The sequence below is a fragment of the Plutella xylostella genome, chromosome 24, assembly GCF_932276165.1.
Source record: "Plutella xylostella chromosome 24, ilPluXylo3.1, whole genome shotgun sequence".
In the NCBI taxonomy this organism is placed as follows: Eukaryota; Metazoa; Arthropoda; class Insecta; order Lepidoptera; family Plutellidae; genus Plutella; species Plutella xylostella.
In genome coordinates this window covers 1,959,405-1,979,569 of record NC_064004.1, presented here as the reverse complement: position 1 = coordinate 1,979,569, position 20,165 = coordinate 1,959,405, and the positions used below count along the sequence as shown (strand labels likewise).

Here is a 20,165-nt window from a genome sequence, read left to right as displayed (position 1 = left end):
CACCGGTCCACTCTTTGATATCTGGTGGGGTAGATAAGATCTCGAGTGAAGCCCGCAAACGGGCAAAATCGAGAGAACAACTAGACCCAGGGAACTTCTTCTTCCAACCATCACCTGTTTAATTAAGGGCATCTGTCCAGCAGATTGGAGAGCGTCACACACTACGTCTGACCCTCTAGTACTTACTTACTTACTTACTTATTCCCAATCTCCGCAGGGGAGCAAAGGGCCGAAGTGAAGCGCCGCCATTCTTTACGATCTTGGGCCAGCTCAGACCCTCTAGTACGGGTTTTGCTATTTATGAAAACGAAAAAATCACGTTTTCTCCTGTCATCTGCATACATTATCAAAAGTTTCATGATAGTTTCCATTAGAGGCGCCACTTAATTTGTGAGATTATCAAACCTGGACTAGACCTGCTGTATAAAGATTCTGATTTTACGTCTGAATATAATGTAAGTTTCGTTCATTCTTTACAGCTCAAAACAATTGCCTACTGGGCAGAAGAAAACAAAACGAAGAAGGACTTAACTCAACAAGAACTAACCCATTTGAACACCACAATAACTCTGTACATACACACCTGTGTCTACCATAAACACAGGAGTTATGTGTTCAAAGCGCTGATTCAAACTTTCAACGAAGTTCTGAAGTTGTACGCAGATGGCGTGCAAGTGCAATGGAATATCTTTGATGGTTATTTGAAAGGCAAGTATTATTTAGAATGGTCTATTTTCCCCACTCAATGAAAAAGAAGAGGTTATCGCGAATAAAATGAAGAAAGTATTTTGGACTCAGAGCGCAAAAACATGTACTATTGCTACTATATGCAATGATTGACTATATTATGTTAGTATCTATCTAATCTAAAAGCTATCTAGCTAATCTATGTGTGTTTCTTTCTATACGAAATATTTTGACCATAATACGATAAAGTTAAGAAATTAATTAATATCTTAACAGATCCCTCAAACGAACCCGCCTGCCTAGAACTACTGACGATATTGAGCAAGAATTCAGTGTACATAGACCAACTAGCACCAGCCATCTTGAAAATGATGGAGTCGAAACAAATCCTCGCTAAAAAAGTAAGCACGTGATTTTATTCTGTCATTTAATACACTTGTCACAAATCACATGATTTGATCATTCGATCATTCCATCACTTTATACACCCGTCACAAGGAACATTATTTAATTCTGTCATTTTATACACTCGTCAACATTATACATACAGAATCTCTGAAAAAAGGTTTAATAACCTATATATATTATATATATATATAAATTTCTTGTTTTCAGTCTGTACCTGTATGTGTTAATTGCTCTGAAAACATATTATATGTAAAATACCCATAATTTCTTCCTTATTTCATAAAGCTGTCGAACACGGCAACGCTACTCGGCCTGGCTCTAGCCGTCTGTCATGACAGTTCTGTCACGGCTGTCAACCTGTCACGACTGTGGAAAGTGCTTGACAGGATGCGCACTGGCTACGACTCTAAGATCCAGGACTATGTCAAAGTTCTTTTTTATACGCAAAACGGGTATAAGCTTTGCTGTAATGAGAGTAATTTTAGGTAAGTGTATTTTTAACAACATTGTACAGGATTAATCTTAGACAATAATGATGTAGCTATTAGTAGCTATGAATAGCTACATCATTATTTCTCATATACTCTACGAACCACGTAGCTTGAACAAAATAACGTCTGAAAAAAACGCGACAGCATCAGACCTACTTATAGACAGTCCACTGCTGAACGTAGGCCTCTCCCAAAGCACGCCACTGGATGTGATCTATAGCTATAACTTTTATGTAACCTTTTGTAAATTCATCCCTTACAGCAAAGTTTCACTGATACATTACATTTATGTAGTTACGAGTGGTTTTTGAAAAATCAGATTCTGCCCTAGACTTTCCTCAGTAACCTCATCGTAACCCCAATTTACTGTATTACAGGCACATTACAGCGTTAGCACCTAAAATGGTTCGTGAAGAGAAAGCCAAATGCTTCGAAATCCTATCGACATATTTAGCGCGAACCTCAAGCAACACAGAGTATGTTACATCTATGTGGCAGGCCATAGACATTTGTGAGTCTATGGTCGGCGAACAGTCGAATTTAGCCATGAAATTGGTAAAAAGTGGTCTACATTTGATGGAGGAGAGAATGAAAAGGAGAACTGTGATGTTGGCGGCCGATTTCTGTAGTAATACAGTCGTTAAAGTGAGGAGATTGGCGTTTGAGGTCATGTTGCGCGCTTTTGAAGGTAGTTTTTGAATTTTGTACATATTTTTATAGTCTCTTCTACTTTGTGTTCGACAGACAAATTTTATCGAATTTTCTAAGTGTTGCTGAGATTAAAATTCATCTTTTAAAACAAATTATAATGCTTAAAACTTTTCGCAATATCGTTTTCAAGTAACCAAATTGATTTCCATAACGACAAATATTACACTTACAGACATACAGAGCTCAGAAGAGCTAGAGCCGGCAGCGAAAAGACGAAAAGTGGAATCTTCTAAAATCCGAGATCTACTTCAAGTAGAAGATGTTTACACATTGACGGTAGTTGCTAAACTCGGTCAGGGATTGGTGGATGAAGTTGTGGATATCAGCTCTATGGTACAACAGGGCGTTGTCAAACATTTGAGTAGTGATATGAGTGTCAGGTATGTGTATTATCAATCATAAACGTTTTATAGTCATCACATTAGTAACACTTTGTATTCTGAACCCTAGTAGATTCTGGGGAGTTTTTATGGACTACATTAATGAAGAAGAATAAGACGCACCACATCAGTTGCAAAATTTAAAATAAATAATGTTTTTTTTGTTGGCATTTGTTTCTGTTGTAAAGTTAGCGTTATAGCGTTAGAAAAATCACAGTTTGGTTTTATGAAACTCTATAATATACTTACCTAAACTATTCATACTCAAAATTTGCGTATAAATTGCTCATAATCATAAGATATCTTTCTTCTCTCCAGACTATGTGAATGCATGCTAATAGCCCTCAACCAGCCGGCCTCTGTCAAACCTTCTGTCGTCGCCCGCGCACTGACAGCAGCTGTCAGATTGTGGGTGCGAGCCTTACGTGACATGGAGGCTTTCAAGACGGTACTGTTGAGGGATGAGCCGCTTGAGGCGGATAGGTAAGATTTTTATTGTTATTGGAAAGTGATTTCATTTCGCCACTTTTTACACTCATCACATCACATTGTAAAGGCAGTAGGAAAAATGATATTAGTCAAACGATGTTTTTCACAACTCGTCATACTGAAACTTTGCTACTGCGTACTAGAAAGTCAAATGACTTTACGGAGTTTAGATGGTAGTTGTCAGAATATATGGGCTTGCTCTACGCGATATATTGACGCTTGTGAAGCCATTGTACTAAAGAATAAACTGCTTGAGGCGGTTAGGTTAGTTTTTATCATCATCAAAATGGCATGATAATCGCGTTATTACATTTCGTCACATTTTACACTCATGACATATTTTTTTCTATAGCGCATCTACTTCAGCCGGTCCGTCGAAGCTGCTGACAATGACGCGCACGTATCAGGGCACGTTCAGGACACACTTCAGCGCCGGCCAAAGACACTCCTCAAGGAAAGCTAGTAAGTTTTCTAAATTCATTTTTACATTTTATACATTTGTCACTCTCGTGGGTAAATAAAGTATGTAAAAATGGTGAACGCACTCTTGTTGTTTCATCCTATTCGTAAACAATACTCTTCTTTCCTTCTCTTACTGGCGTTCACCATATTCATACTGTTTCTTTATTCACATAGGTTAATATATAGAACTTCATATTTATTGTCATTTTTATGCCTTTTCTTTTCTAGACACGATGGCACCGACAACGCTGAATGTCCAGATACCAATAGATGAGATATTGGAAACTCTTTTGCAGTTCTCTGAGGTTTGTACAAAAGAACATTTACCTACAGCCCATCTACAGGAGGTTGCTAAAGTTGTGTAGTTAGCCGAAATAAGGTAGCTCAGAGGCTCATTCTGTGCATCTTTTTTCTACTATTCGACCCCCTGAAGCCCCTTTCGAGTTACTATGCCTTTATGAGTGAGTGATTGAGAGGGTTCAACGAAAGTTTCTTCGAGCCGTGAACTACAGATGCTTCCGCGCATATCTTTCATATGATCAATTACTATCGAGATACAACTTGCCCACACTAAAATCTAGGCGAACAGTCTTTGGAGCCATGATTCTGTACGGTTTATGTCACAATTTCTTTGACTGTATTGACTTAACTAGCCAAATTGCCTATCTAGTACCTAGAACAGTACATCGACGTGAGGTGCGCGTCCGCCAGCTGTTCGCGCCCGGCACTTGCCGCACGAACGCTGGCGAGCGCGTCCCTTTACGCAGACTGGTCAATAACTTTAATAGTATGTTTTCTGATATTGATATATTTAGTTATTCCAAGCCTATGTTTAAAAAAATACTGTACGACACGTTGCATGTTAGTAGTAAGTAGCGTGTAGTCGTCGGCACGTGTCGAGTTTAGCACTTTACATGTACCTATACAGTACTGCGTAACAGTTGTCGTGTCGGCGTCTACACAACGCACGCATATATTTTATACTGTTTACCTATCTGTGGATAACGCTGTGGGTCTTATGTTTAACTAACATAATTTTATATATATACTTACAATACCTACTATACAATGTAAGACTGTTTGTTTTCCCAAATAAATAAAATAAAAATAAAAATAAAATGAGTGATATGGTATGAGTCCATCCGCCATTTTAAGTTTATTATATTTCTTTAGTCACAAACGTTATATCAATGATAATGTTATTTTTAGCGTGACCCAGACACAGCAACCACTCTTCTAACAGAAGTTATAAAGAGTGTCCAAAAACAACAGAGTTTCGACTTCAACAGTCGTTTATCTCAACTGTTGTGTTCTTTGCTGGATAAAGGAGTGACGCTGCGATCAAAATTGCTTGAGATAAGCCGATGTGTGTTGGACGACTGTTGTAAGATACCCAGGTGAGTTTAAGCATTTTATATAAACCCCATAAATTGCTATTGATGCACTTGGCCAGCGTGGTGGACTAGGCCTAAAAACCCTTCCTTCATTGGAAGGAGACCCGTGCCCCAGCAGTGGGGAGATGGGGACGTAATGGGTCGTGCTGATAATGATGAAATTGCTATTGCCCAGGAAGCTTATCGAATTAATGTTGACATGACAATAACGTTGATATAATAACGGCAGTCCGAAAAAAACAATGCTAAATTTTGGATGTATGGACTGTTGCAACGTCATCATCAGACCGTAATCGTCCACTGCTGGACATATGCTTCTCCCAAGGAGCGCCACAACACTCTGTCCTCGGCTTTCCTCATGCATCCTCTACCGACCACTTGTCTAAGGCGGTTGGTCCAATGAGACGCTTTTGTATATTTGTGTCAACCAATTTTTTTTTAATAAACACACGCACACACGCAATCACGCCTTGTACTAATGTACTCCCTTGCAGGGTAGGCAGAGGTGCATTGCTGCACCCACTTTTCGCCAGAGTGTATGTTAGTCACAATGTAATATAATTTTTTTTATTGTTTACAAATATTTATATAATTTCAGTTTTAAAACTTCACTAGTAAGACTGAAAGAAACAACATTGGGCTCCGAAGCAGAATGTATAACCTCTCTTTTATATGAAGATGTCGTGTTGAGATGTGAAAATAGGGACATGTTTGTCTTAGGGTAAGTTTTTTACCATCAGAGTCCCATAATAAATACTATGTTAATAGCAAAATTTTCATAAAAATTAATTTAGCCGTTGGAAACGTTGAGTTATTTACATATATACATAAAAATTAAAATACCATTTCAGAAACACAAACTTTGACGAAGAAGATGAACAAATGGAAGATTCAACGTTGAATTTCTCCTTACAAGGTAAGTTTTCTAATTTTATGAAGCTCAGCATGAAAATTCAATCAATATTTTCCACCGTTAGGTAGGGCACTGAAATGTAAACGCAAATTTGAGCAAAAGAGTCGCCACCTAGCGTTGCACACCTAGCACTAAGTCATAATCATCACCACCAAAGTCATTCTCCCATAGAATGGGAGAACGTGACCAACATCAGATAAATCACATTTCTTTGTAATACAATTTTTTCACAAAGCGGTGGTGGCGTCATGGATAAGGCCTCGTCCTCTCAATCGAGAGGCCGTGGGTTCAAATCCTGGCCTGTACCAATGAATTCTTTCAATGGTGCTTTCAATTAAGGAGTTTAAGTACAATTATACCACGTGCTCTTACGGTGATGGAAAACATCGTGAGGAAACCTGCACATCTAGATTGTGATCCTACGTGCATTGTACTTATCCCAAAACGGCGATATGTGAGCCACCTCTGGCTACCCCTTCGGGTATTACAGTCGTGAGTGCATATGTATGTATTTTTGTTCACAGATCTAATATCGACATTTGACAAACTATCCAACTGGGATATTCTCACTATTCAAGAGAAGAAAAAAATACAAAAATCATCACTACCAATGCTTTGGACAGACCATGACACTTTCGCAGCTGCCTTCAGCTCTTCCGAAGGTATGTTTGCGATTAAATTGGTTTATACCTTCATTATCTACGGCACAAGCTGAGCATGGTGCCTTTTTTTCCATCTGGACAGCAACATTGTCGTGTAACTCAAAATTTTGATGACGGCTGAATATGTATCCTAAAGTGTGTGTGATCTTTTTAATAAGCTTTTTTTTTTTTTTTTAAAGATTTTATCATCACTCCACAGACTTTATGTCCGTGCCTTTTTGAGAGATTAATATAATGTGAGAGTTTGGTTGTTTTTTGTCTTCATCTTTTAACTACTCACTACTCAATGTGGAAGCTTATAATATATATATTTTATCTTTTATATATATATACCTATATATTATTAATAATTTTTTTTTTTTTTGCACTCCTGGAGGAAAATCTACACAGACACCTGGGAAGGGGACCCAGGTAGTGTCGGCCTTTAACCGACTAAAAACCCCCAGTTGTGCATTTCTTGTTTTTTTTTTTTTTTTTTTTTTTTTTTTCTTTGTTTCACACAGTCACACTTACAATTATAATGGCAACAAACATTTGAAGGGTAGGGCCAGTGTCAGCTGTCTTCAGAGAACTTAACAGACGCCTGTCAGTGGCCACACACTCCTTTTGTCATCGCTGTTGTTTTGCCTGGTGTTAATGTGTGACAGTGTTCTTAAAACTATCTTAATTTTATTGGTTAGTTCTTATACAGATAATATTAATTCATGATATACTATACAATACCTACATATCAAAACTATAAAAAACATGCTATATACTATACATAACAAAACTATAAAATACATGCAATACGGTTTGGCCGTCAATATAAAATTAAAATCAAAATTCTCCTATTCCGCTCCATTTTGCCTTGCCAAAAGCCTTGATTGCTGGGCAACGACCTCTTTGTCCCGATTTTTTATTGCCATCTTTAGGTTGTACTCGAGGATCCGTTTCTTCGGTGCTGTTATTGCCGTTTTAGCGAGGTTGCCGATAGCGTCCTCGGTGTCATCCGCATAGTAGGTGCAGGCGGAGGTGTGCCTCGACAGCGCCACTACTGCGTGAGGTAATGATGTGTTTATGGTCATCCTCTATGTAGTCTATGGTCACCTCTTGTCACATTACTAATAAAATGGCGGCAAACAAACAAATACATATTTCTATTATTTATTATTATCTAAGCTAAACCCTTGGCTGGTCAGGGTCTCTTTTTCTTCCTGTGTATGCGTCAGGAATAGAGTGTTGGTTTGGGATTTTGGAATTGCTGCGTCTGTAAACCTTTTCAGCTGCAGGGATTGGATACGCGTTGTGGCTGCGTATATGCCTGAGTATACTTCTCTTAGGGCGTATGCAACATCCATAGGGTTTCTGTATGAGCACAACAGCTCCTGGGTGATGTTTGCTACCAGTGTTGGGCGACTGTACCTTAGTTCGAATAGGTTCTCTCTGTCTATGTACGGTAGCTGGTTGATGTCTCCGATTAGAGCAATATCACTGGCACGGGACAGGCGGGCGGCAATTACGATTGCCCCGAAATGGTTCATCAGGGCCTCGTCAATTATCAGGCGTTGGCATCCGACATGTTCTCTAAAGCCGTTTACTAGGACTGATGCCATCGTACGTACCCTAGTTCTAACCATGTCCCCGATCCTATGCGCTAGCCTGTTTCGTATATCGACGGCCGCCTCAGTTGTCGTGGTGATAATGGTGTCTTTGCTCACATCGAAGTTATTTACCACCCAGGTTGTCTTCCCACATCCAGGTACCCCGTTCACCCAAGCGATGGTGGGCATCGTCCAGCTATTCCAGGTAGCGTTAATGGTTTCCGCTTTTGCTAGGATTTTGTCCTCTAGCATAATCCTGGTACACTGAGCTACGACCACCATTTGGTTGTTGTGTGGGAGAGTGAGTTTCGGGATGTTGCGTTCCCAGGGCACGAATCCGCATTCCTCGCTATAAGCCGCCATATACGCTCCAGTCATTTTGCCTCTGAGGACTTGGCAACTACTGTTATCGTATATGCAGGCTTCGGCCTCCTCGAGTAAAACTTTTAGCCGGCTTTCGTTCTCTTGCCTGTAGGTCTGCATGATCGTTTTGCAGGACAAGAGATTTACCTGCTTTGTGGCGGTTGTAATTGCCATAAATTCGATGGCGGCATTCTCTAGATGGTCGTTTGAGGTGGTAGCTGTTTTCAGTTTCGGTGGGACCACCTGGCCCATATCCGCTCGAGTAATTTTCCTCTGGGCAAGCCTTTTTCCAGTTTTAGGTTCTCTGGAGATTTGGCGCCTCTCGGGTGTCCTCTGTGGTTTTCCTATAAGGCTTGAGGCAGCTGCTTTAAAAGCCTGGAGGAACCCTTGGACACGCCCTTGCGATGTTAAATTGTGCATCCTCCTTTCCATGTTCCGTTGTTCTGAAGCGGCGACAGCCCCAGCGGTCATCCTCTCCTGTAGGCGTCAGATCCGGTGTCCAAGTATTCGGCTTGTTGGTGGCAGTTGTCAATGCCCCTCGCAAGTATATGACCTTTGAGAAAGCTTAGATCTTCGCCTCTGTCCTCGTACACCACTATTTCATGATGTTTTGAGGCTTTTAGGCAACCCAGCTGGTCAACAATTTCGCCTTTCCTATACTCGATCACCATTGCGTCTACGCTTATTATCCTGGGGACGTTACTGTCTAGCGCTATCTCTCCAAGCTTACTGAGCCATGAGCATGCCTGAACGAACGGGGTGTCGTCGGCCCACTCGAATAGTGCGATGGTCTTGTTACGCCATCGCACTAGTCTGCAGGGCTGATTTCCCACTAGGGTTACTGGCAATGCGTCGTAGGCTTTACGCTTCATGGTAGCCTTCGATGTGCTCCCATTTAGGAGAGAGGCTAGGCCGGGTGATATGGCCACGCTCTTTCGCGCCCCTGAGATACAGAAGCTGATGCCGAGTCTTTCACTGCTTCCGTCCATGAACAGAGCCACGCTTCGGAGTCTTAGTCTAGCTTCTCCTTTTTCTCCACAATCCAACAGCTGATGTGTTGCTGTTTCTTTAGGAGTTGCTTGTGGTGGTGCTGTGATGGTTGTGACTGAGGCTTGATATACTGGTATTGATTGCGGGTCGGGGCGGGGTATGGTGCTGTTTCTCCTGGCTGCTACTCTGGAGACACGATCTGAATAAGATAGAAAATGAGGTCTATGCTTGGTGTCTGCCAGAATATCTTTTAATTCTGACTCCACCAAATTCCTGTCTATCAATGTCTCCAGATCTTGTCTTGCAGCAAGGAAACGGGGGCAGTCGAGAATTATATGCCAGACCGATTCAATGATGTTGGGGTCGCATTCACATTCTGGGCTTTCTTTGAGTTTAAATCTGTACAAATACTCTCCCATCCCCCCATGTCCAGTCAGCATTTGTACGTGAGCAGGGGTCAGTTTGGCACTTCGCGTAATCCGGTAAGCTTGGTTGACATCCGGTAAGAATTTACGCGTGACTGCTCCTGTACTGGATGTCGCATATCGGTCTTGCCATTTCCGGACCGATTCCTCTCTGATCTTTTTCCTGACATAGGACAGGGGGACTTTGTCATAGTCGTGGGAGGTGCTTTGTAGAGCTGCCGTTTTGGCGAGCTCATCGGCTCTTTCGTTCCCGGCAGTTCCAATGTGTGCCCTCAGCCAGAACATTTTTATCTCCCTGCCCTCGCACACGACCCTCGCAATGTTTTCCTTTATGCTTCTTGCCAGGGGGTGGCTCAGTTTCGGATTTCGGAGCAGATCGAGTGATGATCTCGAGTCGCTCAAGATGTTCACTTTGTTATCCGTACTAGAGCTCACCAGTCTTGTTGCCCTGTGAAGGGCATAAAGTTCCGATTGGAAGACCGTGCACGACGGGTGGAGACCAAAAGTCTCGGACAGTTTTTCTTTTCCATCCTCCCACCAACTTAGGGCGGCGCCGACTTTTCCCTCTATCTTGCTTCCATCCGTGAAGATTTGGGAACCGGTATGCAACGGGTTGGTGTTTTCAAAGAACTCGTAGTTGGTAGAGGTAAGTGTGGACGGATGTGGTAAGTCCAGGTACCCTACTTTCCGTTCGAGCTCTTTGCCTGGCGGGAGGTAGTCGGTTGACAAAAGTTTTTTGGATTTGTACAGATTTGCTGCCTCCTGTATTCTGAGATCGAGAGGCAGCAATCCCGATAGTGCCAGTGCAGATGTGAGCGACACTGTTCGGTAGGCTTTGCATATTTTCTGCGCGAAACCTCTTTGCAGCGAGAACAGTTGTTTTTTGTTCATTTCCAGTTCAACGGCTTCCGACCAGACGCTTGCGGCGTATGTCATGATGGGCTCCACTACTGCGATGTATATTGTCCTCACAATTTCACCGTTAAGTCCCCAGGTTACTTTCGCCGCTCGCGCTAGCTGTTTGTAAATATCCGCTGCCTTTTTACACTGAGCGGTAATATGAGCTTTAAAAGTTAACCTGCGGTCTATGATGAGGCCCAGCAGTTTTATTTCCTCTACGAGATTAATTTTTGTGCCAGCCATGGATAGTTGGGGTAGATCGTACTTCATCTTCTTTGTTAGTAGCATCGCGTTGGTCTTATGCGGTGCGAAGTTGAGTTTGTTCCGAGTTCCCCATTCCACTATTCCATTTAGTACTTTGTTCGCTGACTCCTCTAGGGTGTTTACTGCTTGACCTGTGAAGACAAGGGCCACATCATCTGCGAAAGCTTGGCAATACACTCCCTCAGCCTCTAGTTTGTGTAGCAGTGAGTCGAGTATGATGTTCCAGAACGTCGGTCCTCCTATGGAGCCTTGGACACATCCTTTAGTGGTTCCCTTCTCACATGCTGCACGAGCGTAATTGACCTTGATTTTTCGGTCACTGAGATAAGAGCATACCATCTCGTACAGATTTCGTGGGCACCTTTTCTTTGTCAGTTGATGTTTTAAAGCGGGCCACCATGCGTTGTCGAAAGCACCCTCTATGTCCAGGGAGATGAGAATGACGATGTTTTTACTGTTTATTCCCTCTCTTAGGTGTTCTACGAGGTCATAGAGGGCGTCCTCGGTTCCTCTCTGAGGCATGAAGCCGTACTGTTTTATGTTAAGCGTCGGGAAGATATGCCACTGGAGGCGACTGACCATTAGTTTTTCAACAATTTTTCCGAGAACTGAGAGTAACCCTATTGGTCTGTAGGATTTTGGGTGTGTATAGTCCTCTTTGCCAGCTTTCCGCAAGATAACCACGTGGGCCGTTTTCCATTGGGATGGGAAATGTTTAAACGATAAGCACTTATTGGCTATCGCCATGAACACCTCCCTATCGCACTGAATGGCTGCGCCACAGATATCGGCAGTGAAGCCATCGGATCCGGGGGCTTTTTTTGCGTTCATTGCTTGTAGCACGAGGTCTATTTCTGCGGCAGTAAATGGTGGATCGTCATCTTTAAGATCCTGAGGTATGTTCTTTGTTTTTTCTCTCAGTTCCGCATGGAATAGTTGGTCGGTGCTTACGGAGTCATCTGGGTAGAATGTCTTGGCTAGGAGTTCCGCCGACTCTTGGGGGGATAACGTGTTGCCCGCAGGGTCTCTTAGAAGCATGTCTTCCTGCTTGCCGGAGGTTTTAATAAGCTTCGCCCTAGAAGGTTTTCCCGTGGGAATTCGGGAATATACATAGATACATAAATAACTCTTCCTTTTAAATCACCCTATCAATAAAAATAAAAACGTAACAAAATTCGTTGCGTAGTTTTAAAGATCTGCCTTCATAACTTAGGGACGGAAGCGTTAAGCTACTTTTTAACCGACTTCAAAAAAGGAGGAGGTTCTCAATTCGTCTGTATATATGTTTTTTAGTGTATTACTGTTCATCTTTATACTGTGTATGTATACTGTATTCATTCTTATTTGGCTAAAAATGATAACAATCTTTGTGTGTATTTTTAATTAAAACGGCCAAAATAAATGGTTTAATTACGAAATCAATATTTTTTGCTTGTATTTCATTTGTCACTATGTTTTATTTTATAACTTAGTTTTTAAATTAATTCAAATAAAGAGACACTCCAAGATAGATCAAAATCTACGACAAGTAAGAAAAAATACATTATAGTGAGTTATACGTTATTTCAGAGCTTCCGTCGTGGCTCAACATAATGCGGCTTTCGTTGGATCACAACAATTTCGTAGAGAAACAGTTCGAATGGACGAAACAACTTGACGTCTGGCCTAAGAGGAATTTTGAGAATTCTGCCGTAAGTATTGTGGAATTTAAATAATGAAGAATCAAAACACACACACACACACTCAGCCTTGTACTAATGTACTCCCTTGCGGGGTAGGCAGAGGTGCATTAATGCACCCACTTTTCGCCAGAGTGGTATGTTAGTCCCAATGTAATAGGGGGCGGGCCTATTGCCATTTTACGGGCACATCCAAGACCCGAGAACAAATATCTGTGTTTAAACAAATAACTGCCCCAGCCGGGAATCGAACCCGGGACCTTCGGCTCAGTAGTCAGGGTCACTAACCACTACGCAATTCGGTCGTCATGAAGATCGACCAAAGAGCGTGATACGTAATACAAAAAAGAGTGAGAGCGTGTTTTTAGAATCTAGATGTGCACGTGCAGGTTTCCTCACCTTGTTTTCCATCACCGTAAGAGCACGTTGTATAAAAACCAAGAAATGTATGTATACCTAATATTTATTAAAGATTTGTAGCTAATATACATAATTAATATAAGCAAGCTAAGTAAGGACTGTTTTTATTTATTTTCCACAAACAAAACCATTATGAATTTTCAGATAACCGAAGCGATAGAATGGCACAGTATAGTAACAGAGGGTGACATAAACAAACTGCCCAGAGACATCCGGCCCTCGGACTGCGTAGCCAAGTGGGCCGTGAGACTTATGAACAGGTACGGTATACAGATGTGTTGCCAAAGTGGTTTAGGAAGCAGAAAGGGGATGGTTCAGAAAGAACCCCTGAGTCACCAACATTCAGCTTACTATACTAGTTTTGCAACACGTTTTATTTCAAGAGATTTTACTAAAATTTTAATCTTCTATTCTATTATAACTCCTATTCGAGTGGAACCTTTCTGCATATCCCCAAGGTCTAAACTTCCTTCCTAAGCTTGGATCATTTCCTAACACGCTGCTGATGGTACATCGCGAGTTCTAGATTAACAAAATCTAGATTAAAGGTTTCCTCACGATGTTTTCCTTCACCGTATGAGTGATGAAATACATTGTACTCCCAAACCAGTCAGGGGCGGATTTGAACCCACATCTCTGACTTAAAAAGCCGACGTTTACCCTACTTTTTTACCACCACTCCCAACATTTATTACTACCATGAATTATTAGGCGGGTAGCCGGTAGTGCCTGGGTGAGGACGGCCGAGGACCGGGTGTTGTGGCGCTCCTTGGGAGAGGCATATCTCAGAAATGGATGATTGTAGGCTAATGATGATGATGATGAATTATTTCCCCAGATCCCTGTACCTATCCCAGCTAGCTGACTCCAACGACAGCGAGCCGGTACTGTCGCGGGCGTATCGCGCGCGGTGTCGCTCGCACGAACTGAGGTGGTGCGAGCGCGCGGCCGACCTGTCCGCTAGTGTACTGGGCTGCTTGAAGAGGAATGCTGGGTAAGGCATATGCAGAGATACAGATATATGAATACTCTTTATGCACCATGAAAGCAAAAAAATACAAAATAACTTATAAATAGTAAACTTATAAAACAGTACAAAGAAAGCAATCTTTACTAGACCACCTTTACTGAAGTTTCTGAATAGAATTGGTGGCGCTAATAGATTATAATAATATGTAGTGTAAAAGCGATTCCCGCCATTTTACTACTACTTACTACATGAACTGCCTACACTACAGGTCAATAACTGAATAACTGTCCCAATGAAGCATACCTTCGCTATTTAATCATTTCGTAGATACTTTGTGTCTTTTGTTTCCTATATTTATCACACTATTATCGTCCCTACAGAGATCTGAACGAGAGTGAAACGCTACCGTGGCTGTATCAGCACATAGCAGCTCTACGCACCGCGGGGCTGAGCAGAAACTGCGCGGAAACGCTGTCTAAAGCTCTGGCTAAAGCTGGTAAGAGTTTAGAAGCAAAGAAAATCCGGTTTATCAGAACCCAATGACCATCGTAGAATCCGACAACGCTAACTTTGCAATAGAAACGAGTGGCAACACAAAAAAAAAGTACTTCTCTAACGAGAAGGTCTTCTTCTTTCATGTAAAGGGTCTTCTTCATCACGGCTACCAGTTAAGGCAAAAATAATCTCCCCAAACTTGTTGGAATCTTTGCATTGTTCGCACATACCAAAAGTGGATGTAGTACGATTGACTTCATTTTTCAGATCAAGGACTTTCAGAATTTCAAGACAAGACCACACCGGATGTGATAGTTGCAATGAACAGAATTAAATTATTGCTGAACAACGATTTAGAATGTAAGTTTGACCATGTTACACCTTTTATCCTAATGCCTTCCCTTTCGCGGTAGGCAGCGGTGCAATGCTGCACCCGCTTTATGTTTACTTCTACTTCTCTTCTCCTAGCCTTATTTAAGCTCGGCTTTATGCGTCTGACTCATGAGTCACGTAATTTTTCCCTATCCTCTGCAATCTACACTTTGTACGTCTAGTACACGTTTAATAGTTTGTCGAATACAATACAGGGTGTAGCAAAAAGGGTATACTAAGCCTAGGTTTCGACTTACTATACCCTCTTTGCAACATCCTGTATAAACGTTTACTCGCATACAAAGTGGAGCCTCTAGCGAAAACCACCATGCTGCCATTTACTATCAGTGATACATTTTGACCCTGTGTTTATATGTATATTCATATTGCGTTTCAGCTTTAACCACACAGAAAACTGAAGACATCTTGCAAAACATTGACAGACAAGCGGACAGTATACTCAAAGACAGTGGAATATCGAATAAATGTATGAGAGATATGGAGTCAGCTTACGAAATAGCTCTTCATTTTTATAATGATAACTGGGAACACTGTACAGGTAAGCAAATGTAACCTATAGTATAGGTATTACTTACCCACAAGCATAAAATAGAGATGATACAATTATGCAATTAGTTAGAATTATGTCTGAAGTCTTGGTGCCATTCGACAAATCGTCTACATAAAATGCGACGGTTTTTTTTCAACGGATATGACTGTTGCTTTCTCAAAATAATCTAACAATACATTTCTGATACGATCCTTTGAGAAAACCCGATCATTGCTCTTTCCCTACTGGCCGATTTTAATTCGATCGACTAATCCAACAGGCGGGACCTGGTTAAAGACTTTTTTCTTATCTATACTCCACCCTTTCGGTCCGCTCCAACACACAACCTGCTAAGTACAAACCTGTCTATATCATAGCTACTATTTATTTATAAGTACAAATATTTATATCTTTCATTGTGACTTGTTGTGTATGTAAGAAAGTGGATCAAATAAACGCTTTATCTATCTATAAGTTTACTTAAATTATTACAGATAAATCACAACAGACGGCTGCCATATCATCAATGGTGTCGTGCTTCGGTCGCGTCCTCGCTCTGAAACACTCACAAAAGTCTGAAATGTTCCTCTCAGTAGTACTAGACCGACTGGCAGAATACCGGGACGTTTTGGACGAAGATGTGGCTGAGGATTTGCTAACTAAGGTATTTATACTTATTATATTATCTGTGGGGGTGTAAGTAGGTTGCACATAGCTCTCTCGAATGGAACCTTTGTGCGTATACCCAAGGCCTAAACTGCCTTCCTAAGCCTACTAAAGTTTTTTTTCTTAAGGGTGTTAAAAAGTTTATAAGGCGAAAGTGGACGACTAAAAGGCTGGTAGAAAATGCTCTTAGCATTAAGCCCACCTTTTGTACATGTATTTTTATATTTGTGCAATAAAGAATTAAATAAATAAATAAATAAATAAAAGGGTGATTGTGAATATCTTTTGCTCTAAGACTTAAGAAACTTTGTTGGAATAATGTTCTATCTTTGGTGTAGATAATTTTCTGACGGATTTCAGAAAGTGTACCACAGATCGAACTACCCCTAAGTTATGCAACATCCTAAGTAAAGAGAAAATGTTATAATAAGTACCTAAACGAGAGTATTTTATTTCAGATCGAGGCTATTTCGGAAACTCTCAACGAATTCACTCTATCGGAACTGAATAGAATATCCCACGTATTCCCTCGCGAAGTGTTACTTAAACACGTGAAAATCAACAGCAAAATCAGTCAAGATAGCGCCGAGAATAAGTTTAAATTGTGTTTGCAACTCGTTTGCGATCCGGCGTATAGTTTGTCCCAATATTGCTATGAACTGGACAGCTGTTTGAAGGAAAACGGTAAGATTAATAAGTAGAATAGATTTGGAGTAATTCGGAGTTGGCTCAGTCATTTTTAAAAAGGGCTAGCTGAAAACCAGCGCCTGGCCATATTGTCTACAGCACATGCTGAGCTGGTGTCTTTTTGACGTTCTGGACAGCAACCTATTTTGAGTTGTATTATTTTCTGTGCTTTGTGTGATTTGTCAGTTTGTCAAATAAATGTATATAGTAGTGAGCCTATGTTTTCAAGAATAATAAACAAAATATAAAAATAACCCCCTCAATCCTTTATAAGTATTTTTTTATCCTTTTGAGGTAGTTACAAGTACGGCATACTTACTACTACTACTTACTTACGTATTTGAATATTTTCAGATGGCGACAAGTTTGAAGCGACATTCAAAGTCATGTTGTCATTGACTAATAACGAATTCGCCGGACCGTCGTTCCAACTGCTAACCAAATATACTGACGCCCTCAAGGATATACAAGACTATGGTATGTATAATAAGTAATAATGCTAAAATGCTATTACTGGCAGTTCACCCCAAGCAATAATGCTGAAACACTTTTGCTCAGAATGACTCCCTAAGTCACCACAGTTAATTTCATAATTATATCTGAAGGCTATATGCTAATTTTTATCTCGGAATTCCCACGAGAAACCCTTCAAAGCTAAATTGTAAAATATATTTTTTATTACAATTTAGCTACAATGACATTGACCTGTGATGAACGGTTCAGAATCTATCAGTTTAGTATCTGAGATTTTTTTAAAAAACTTTTACCTCTTTTACCAGCATATTTTTTAAGCATCCTTATTGACCATTTTCTCTAGATACTCTCCACTTACAATATATTGCCATAAAATTTCCAGAATACACCAAAGAATACAACAAGAAAGCCAGGAAAGCCATACACGACGTTCTAACAGACATGTCTAGTGCTCAGAAGTCATCGCTTACTTTACCACTATCGGAACTCTGTCCTGCTCTAACTAGTGGTAGTGTTGGTGCGAGTGAAGAGGACAGGAAGAGTTTGAGTAGACTGTTGAGGTTGGATGGTTTGGAGGTGGTTCGGTTTGAAAAGCAGGTATGTTGTTATTTATTATTCTGTTTTATTTTTGCGAAAGTTTTATGTACATAAAACCAGGCTCATCATCATCACGACCCATCACGTCCCCACTGCTGAGGCACGGGTCTCCTTCCAAGGAAGGAAGGTTTTTAGGCCTAGTCCATCACGCTGGCCTAACGCGGGTTGTTTACCAGGCTCACTAGGCATATATCCCCAAGATATTTTTGAGCACTGTGAAAATATCATTTTAAATGATTTTCCCAGATGAAAGAGCGTGAGTACGAAAGTAGTATAGTAGCAAGAAGCAAGCGTAGAAATTATTGATTTTTGCAGTATTGTCTCGTTATTCGAACCTGCGACTCTTTCGTGAGAAGCAGGTCCGACACCACCTCTCCCACTCTCTACAGGTTGTTGAAGAAGTCAAAAGTCAAGTGACCAACGAAATTTCTTTCAAGAAAGATGTTTAATCCAACTAATTTCCAAAATTCGTAGAAGTAAAGTTGTTCATAATGACCACCTTTCCACAAACTTTCTACTACACTGTTGCAACACCCTGTATATTAAATAAATTTTCATATTTTTCTCTGGCAGGTGCAAGTGTATCTGGGGTCCATACGACGGCCCTGCACCATATCAGTGCTATGCAGCGACGGTCGCACCCGCAGATTCTTGGTCAAAAGAGGTGGGTTCTTCTTAGCGTGTCGGCGACAAACACTGTAAATAAGATTTTAAAATTACAGATAGTTATGGTCATAAACAATAAGGTTAACTGGTAGAAAATGCTGCTAGCATTAAGTTCGCCTTTGTAACAATTTATTTTGTTCAATAAAGAGTTTAATAATAATAATAAGTAATGTATAATGAATACACTATGTAAAACCAGATGATGATGAAGTTAAGATGAAGACAACTGTTTGATCAGTATCTACCACCATAAGTGCCAATTTCTCAATTGTCGGTTATCTAACCGACAGGGATTGAGTTATAAATTAAACGTCATCTCCATATAAAATTCATGACAGATGTGTTAACAGTTAACCACCACTCCCTGGTTATGCTCTAGCCGAGAATGGAGAAATTGGCACTAAGTAAATTAAATTTAATCTTGTAAACAAATCGGAAGAAACATTTTTAACTCTTTTATTGTATGATTTTTGTTACTCAGATACTTTGTATTTACACCACCCTGTATACACTATTTAATATATATCGTTATTTACAGGGGAGCCCCTTCGTTCCGTGGCAGCTGTCCACACTGCGCTGGCATATTTCAACCGAGTGCAGACTTCTACAGCCGGGGGGAGTCATCATGTGAGTGCAATATTGATACATTATTACTATTGTAAATTGTGCAATAAAGTATAAATAAATAAAAAAATAAAAATAAATTGATGCAATCATTTACTTGACCCGTTCTTCTTCTTAATTGCTCCTAACCTTCTTTAGGTTGGAGGTCAGATCTGCATACTTCCCCTACCTTTAACTGGTAAAAAAGTTTAAATATTTCATTGCCATAGGACCTTATTAAGTTATCATAAAATTCAAAATTTGGTTGACATACCTATTTCAAGTATTTTAAATACCTATGAAAAACTGACAAAATAATTCGTAATACAGCTGCAGAACGTGTCATCTATCGAGATAATAATATTTCTACCTCAAATATTTACAATATTTTTTTTGTATAATCCATTTGTCCTTACTTGCCACAAAGGTAAACAATAATTCTGTGTCTTTTTAATCAAAATATTATTAAACAAGTAAACTACTACAGCTAAAATAAATGACTTAATTACGAAATCAATAATATTTGCTAGTATGTACCTATTTCATTTTTTATTATGTTATATTTTAAAACCAAGTTTTTAAATAAATTTAAATAAAAAGACACACAAAGATTGTTTATCTTTTGTGGCAAGTAAGAATGAATATAAAATACCAGGCTATTGTTATGTCCAGGTGATTCCCCTAAGCGAAGACTGCGCCGTCATGCAGTACTTGGAGGACCACGTCACCGTGCGCAGCATGGTCGCCAAGAAATATAACTTGAACGGTCAGTATAGCGGGTGTAGATGAAGAAATGATGTGAAAATGGCGGCGAAAGTTGTGTCACCACCAATCCCTGCATAAATGCATTCAATCATGTAATGC

The 20,165-nt window shown here is 40.4% G+C and overlaps 3 protein-coding genes across 3 annotated transcripts; 2 read left to right on the top strand and 1 right to left on the bottom strand.

The window, feature by feature from the left end:
• Window positions 1-962: 962 nt before the first annotated feature.
• LOC125490470 lies at window positions 963-6,135 on the top strand. The gene is made up of 11 exons (XM_048629731.1): window positions 963-1,088; window positions 1,381-1,580; window positions 1,964-2,274; window positions 2,470-2,677; window positions 2,996-3,160; window positions 3,519-3,628; window positions 3,857-3,933; window positions 4,838-5,025; window positions 5,621-5,743; window positions 5,874-5,938; window positions 6,107-6,135. Exons 1-11 carry the CDS (start codon window positions 1,056-1,058, stop codon window positions 6,133-6,135), a joined length of 1,509 nt encoding a protein of 502 aa, XP_048485688.1. The 5' UTR covers window positions 963-1,055.
• A 2,875-nt stretch (window positions 6,136-9,010) lies between these two features.
• LOC125490469 lies at window positions 9,011-12,160 on the bottom strand. Its single transcript, XM_048629727.1, has one exon. It carries the CDS (start codon window positions 12,158-12,160, stop codon window positions 9,011-9,013), a length of 3,150 nt encoding a protein of 1,049 aa, XP_048485684.1.
• Window positions 12,161-16,134: 3,974 nt separating this feature from the next.
• Window positions 16,135-20,090, top strand: LOC125490468. Its single transcript, XM_048629726.1, has 7 exons — window positions 16,135-16,272; window positions 16,733-16,958; window positions 17,316-17,438; window positions 17,818-18,032; window positions 18,606-18,696; window positions 19,237-19,325; window positions 19,974-20,090. Exons 1-7 carry the CDS (start codon window positions 16,135-16,137, stop codon window positions 20,088-20,090), a joined length of 999 nt encoding a protein of 332 aa, XP_048485683.1.
• Window positions 20,091-20,165: the final 75 nt, after the last annotated feature.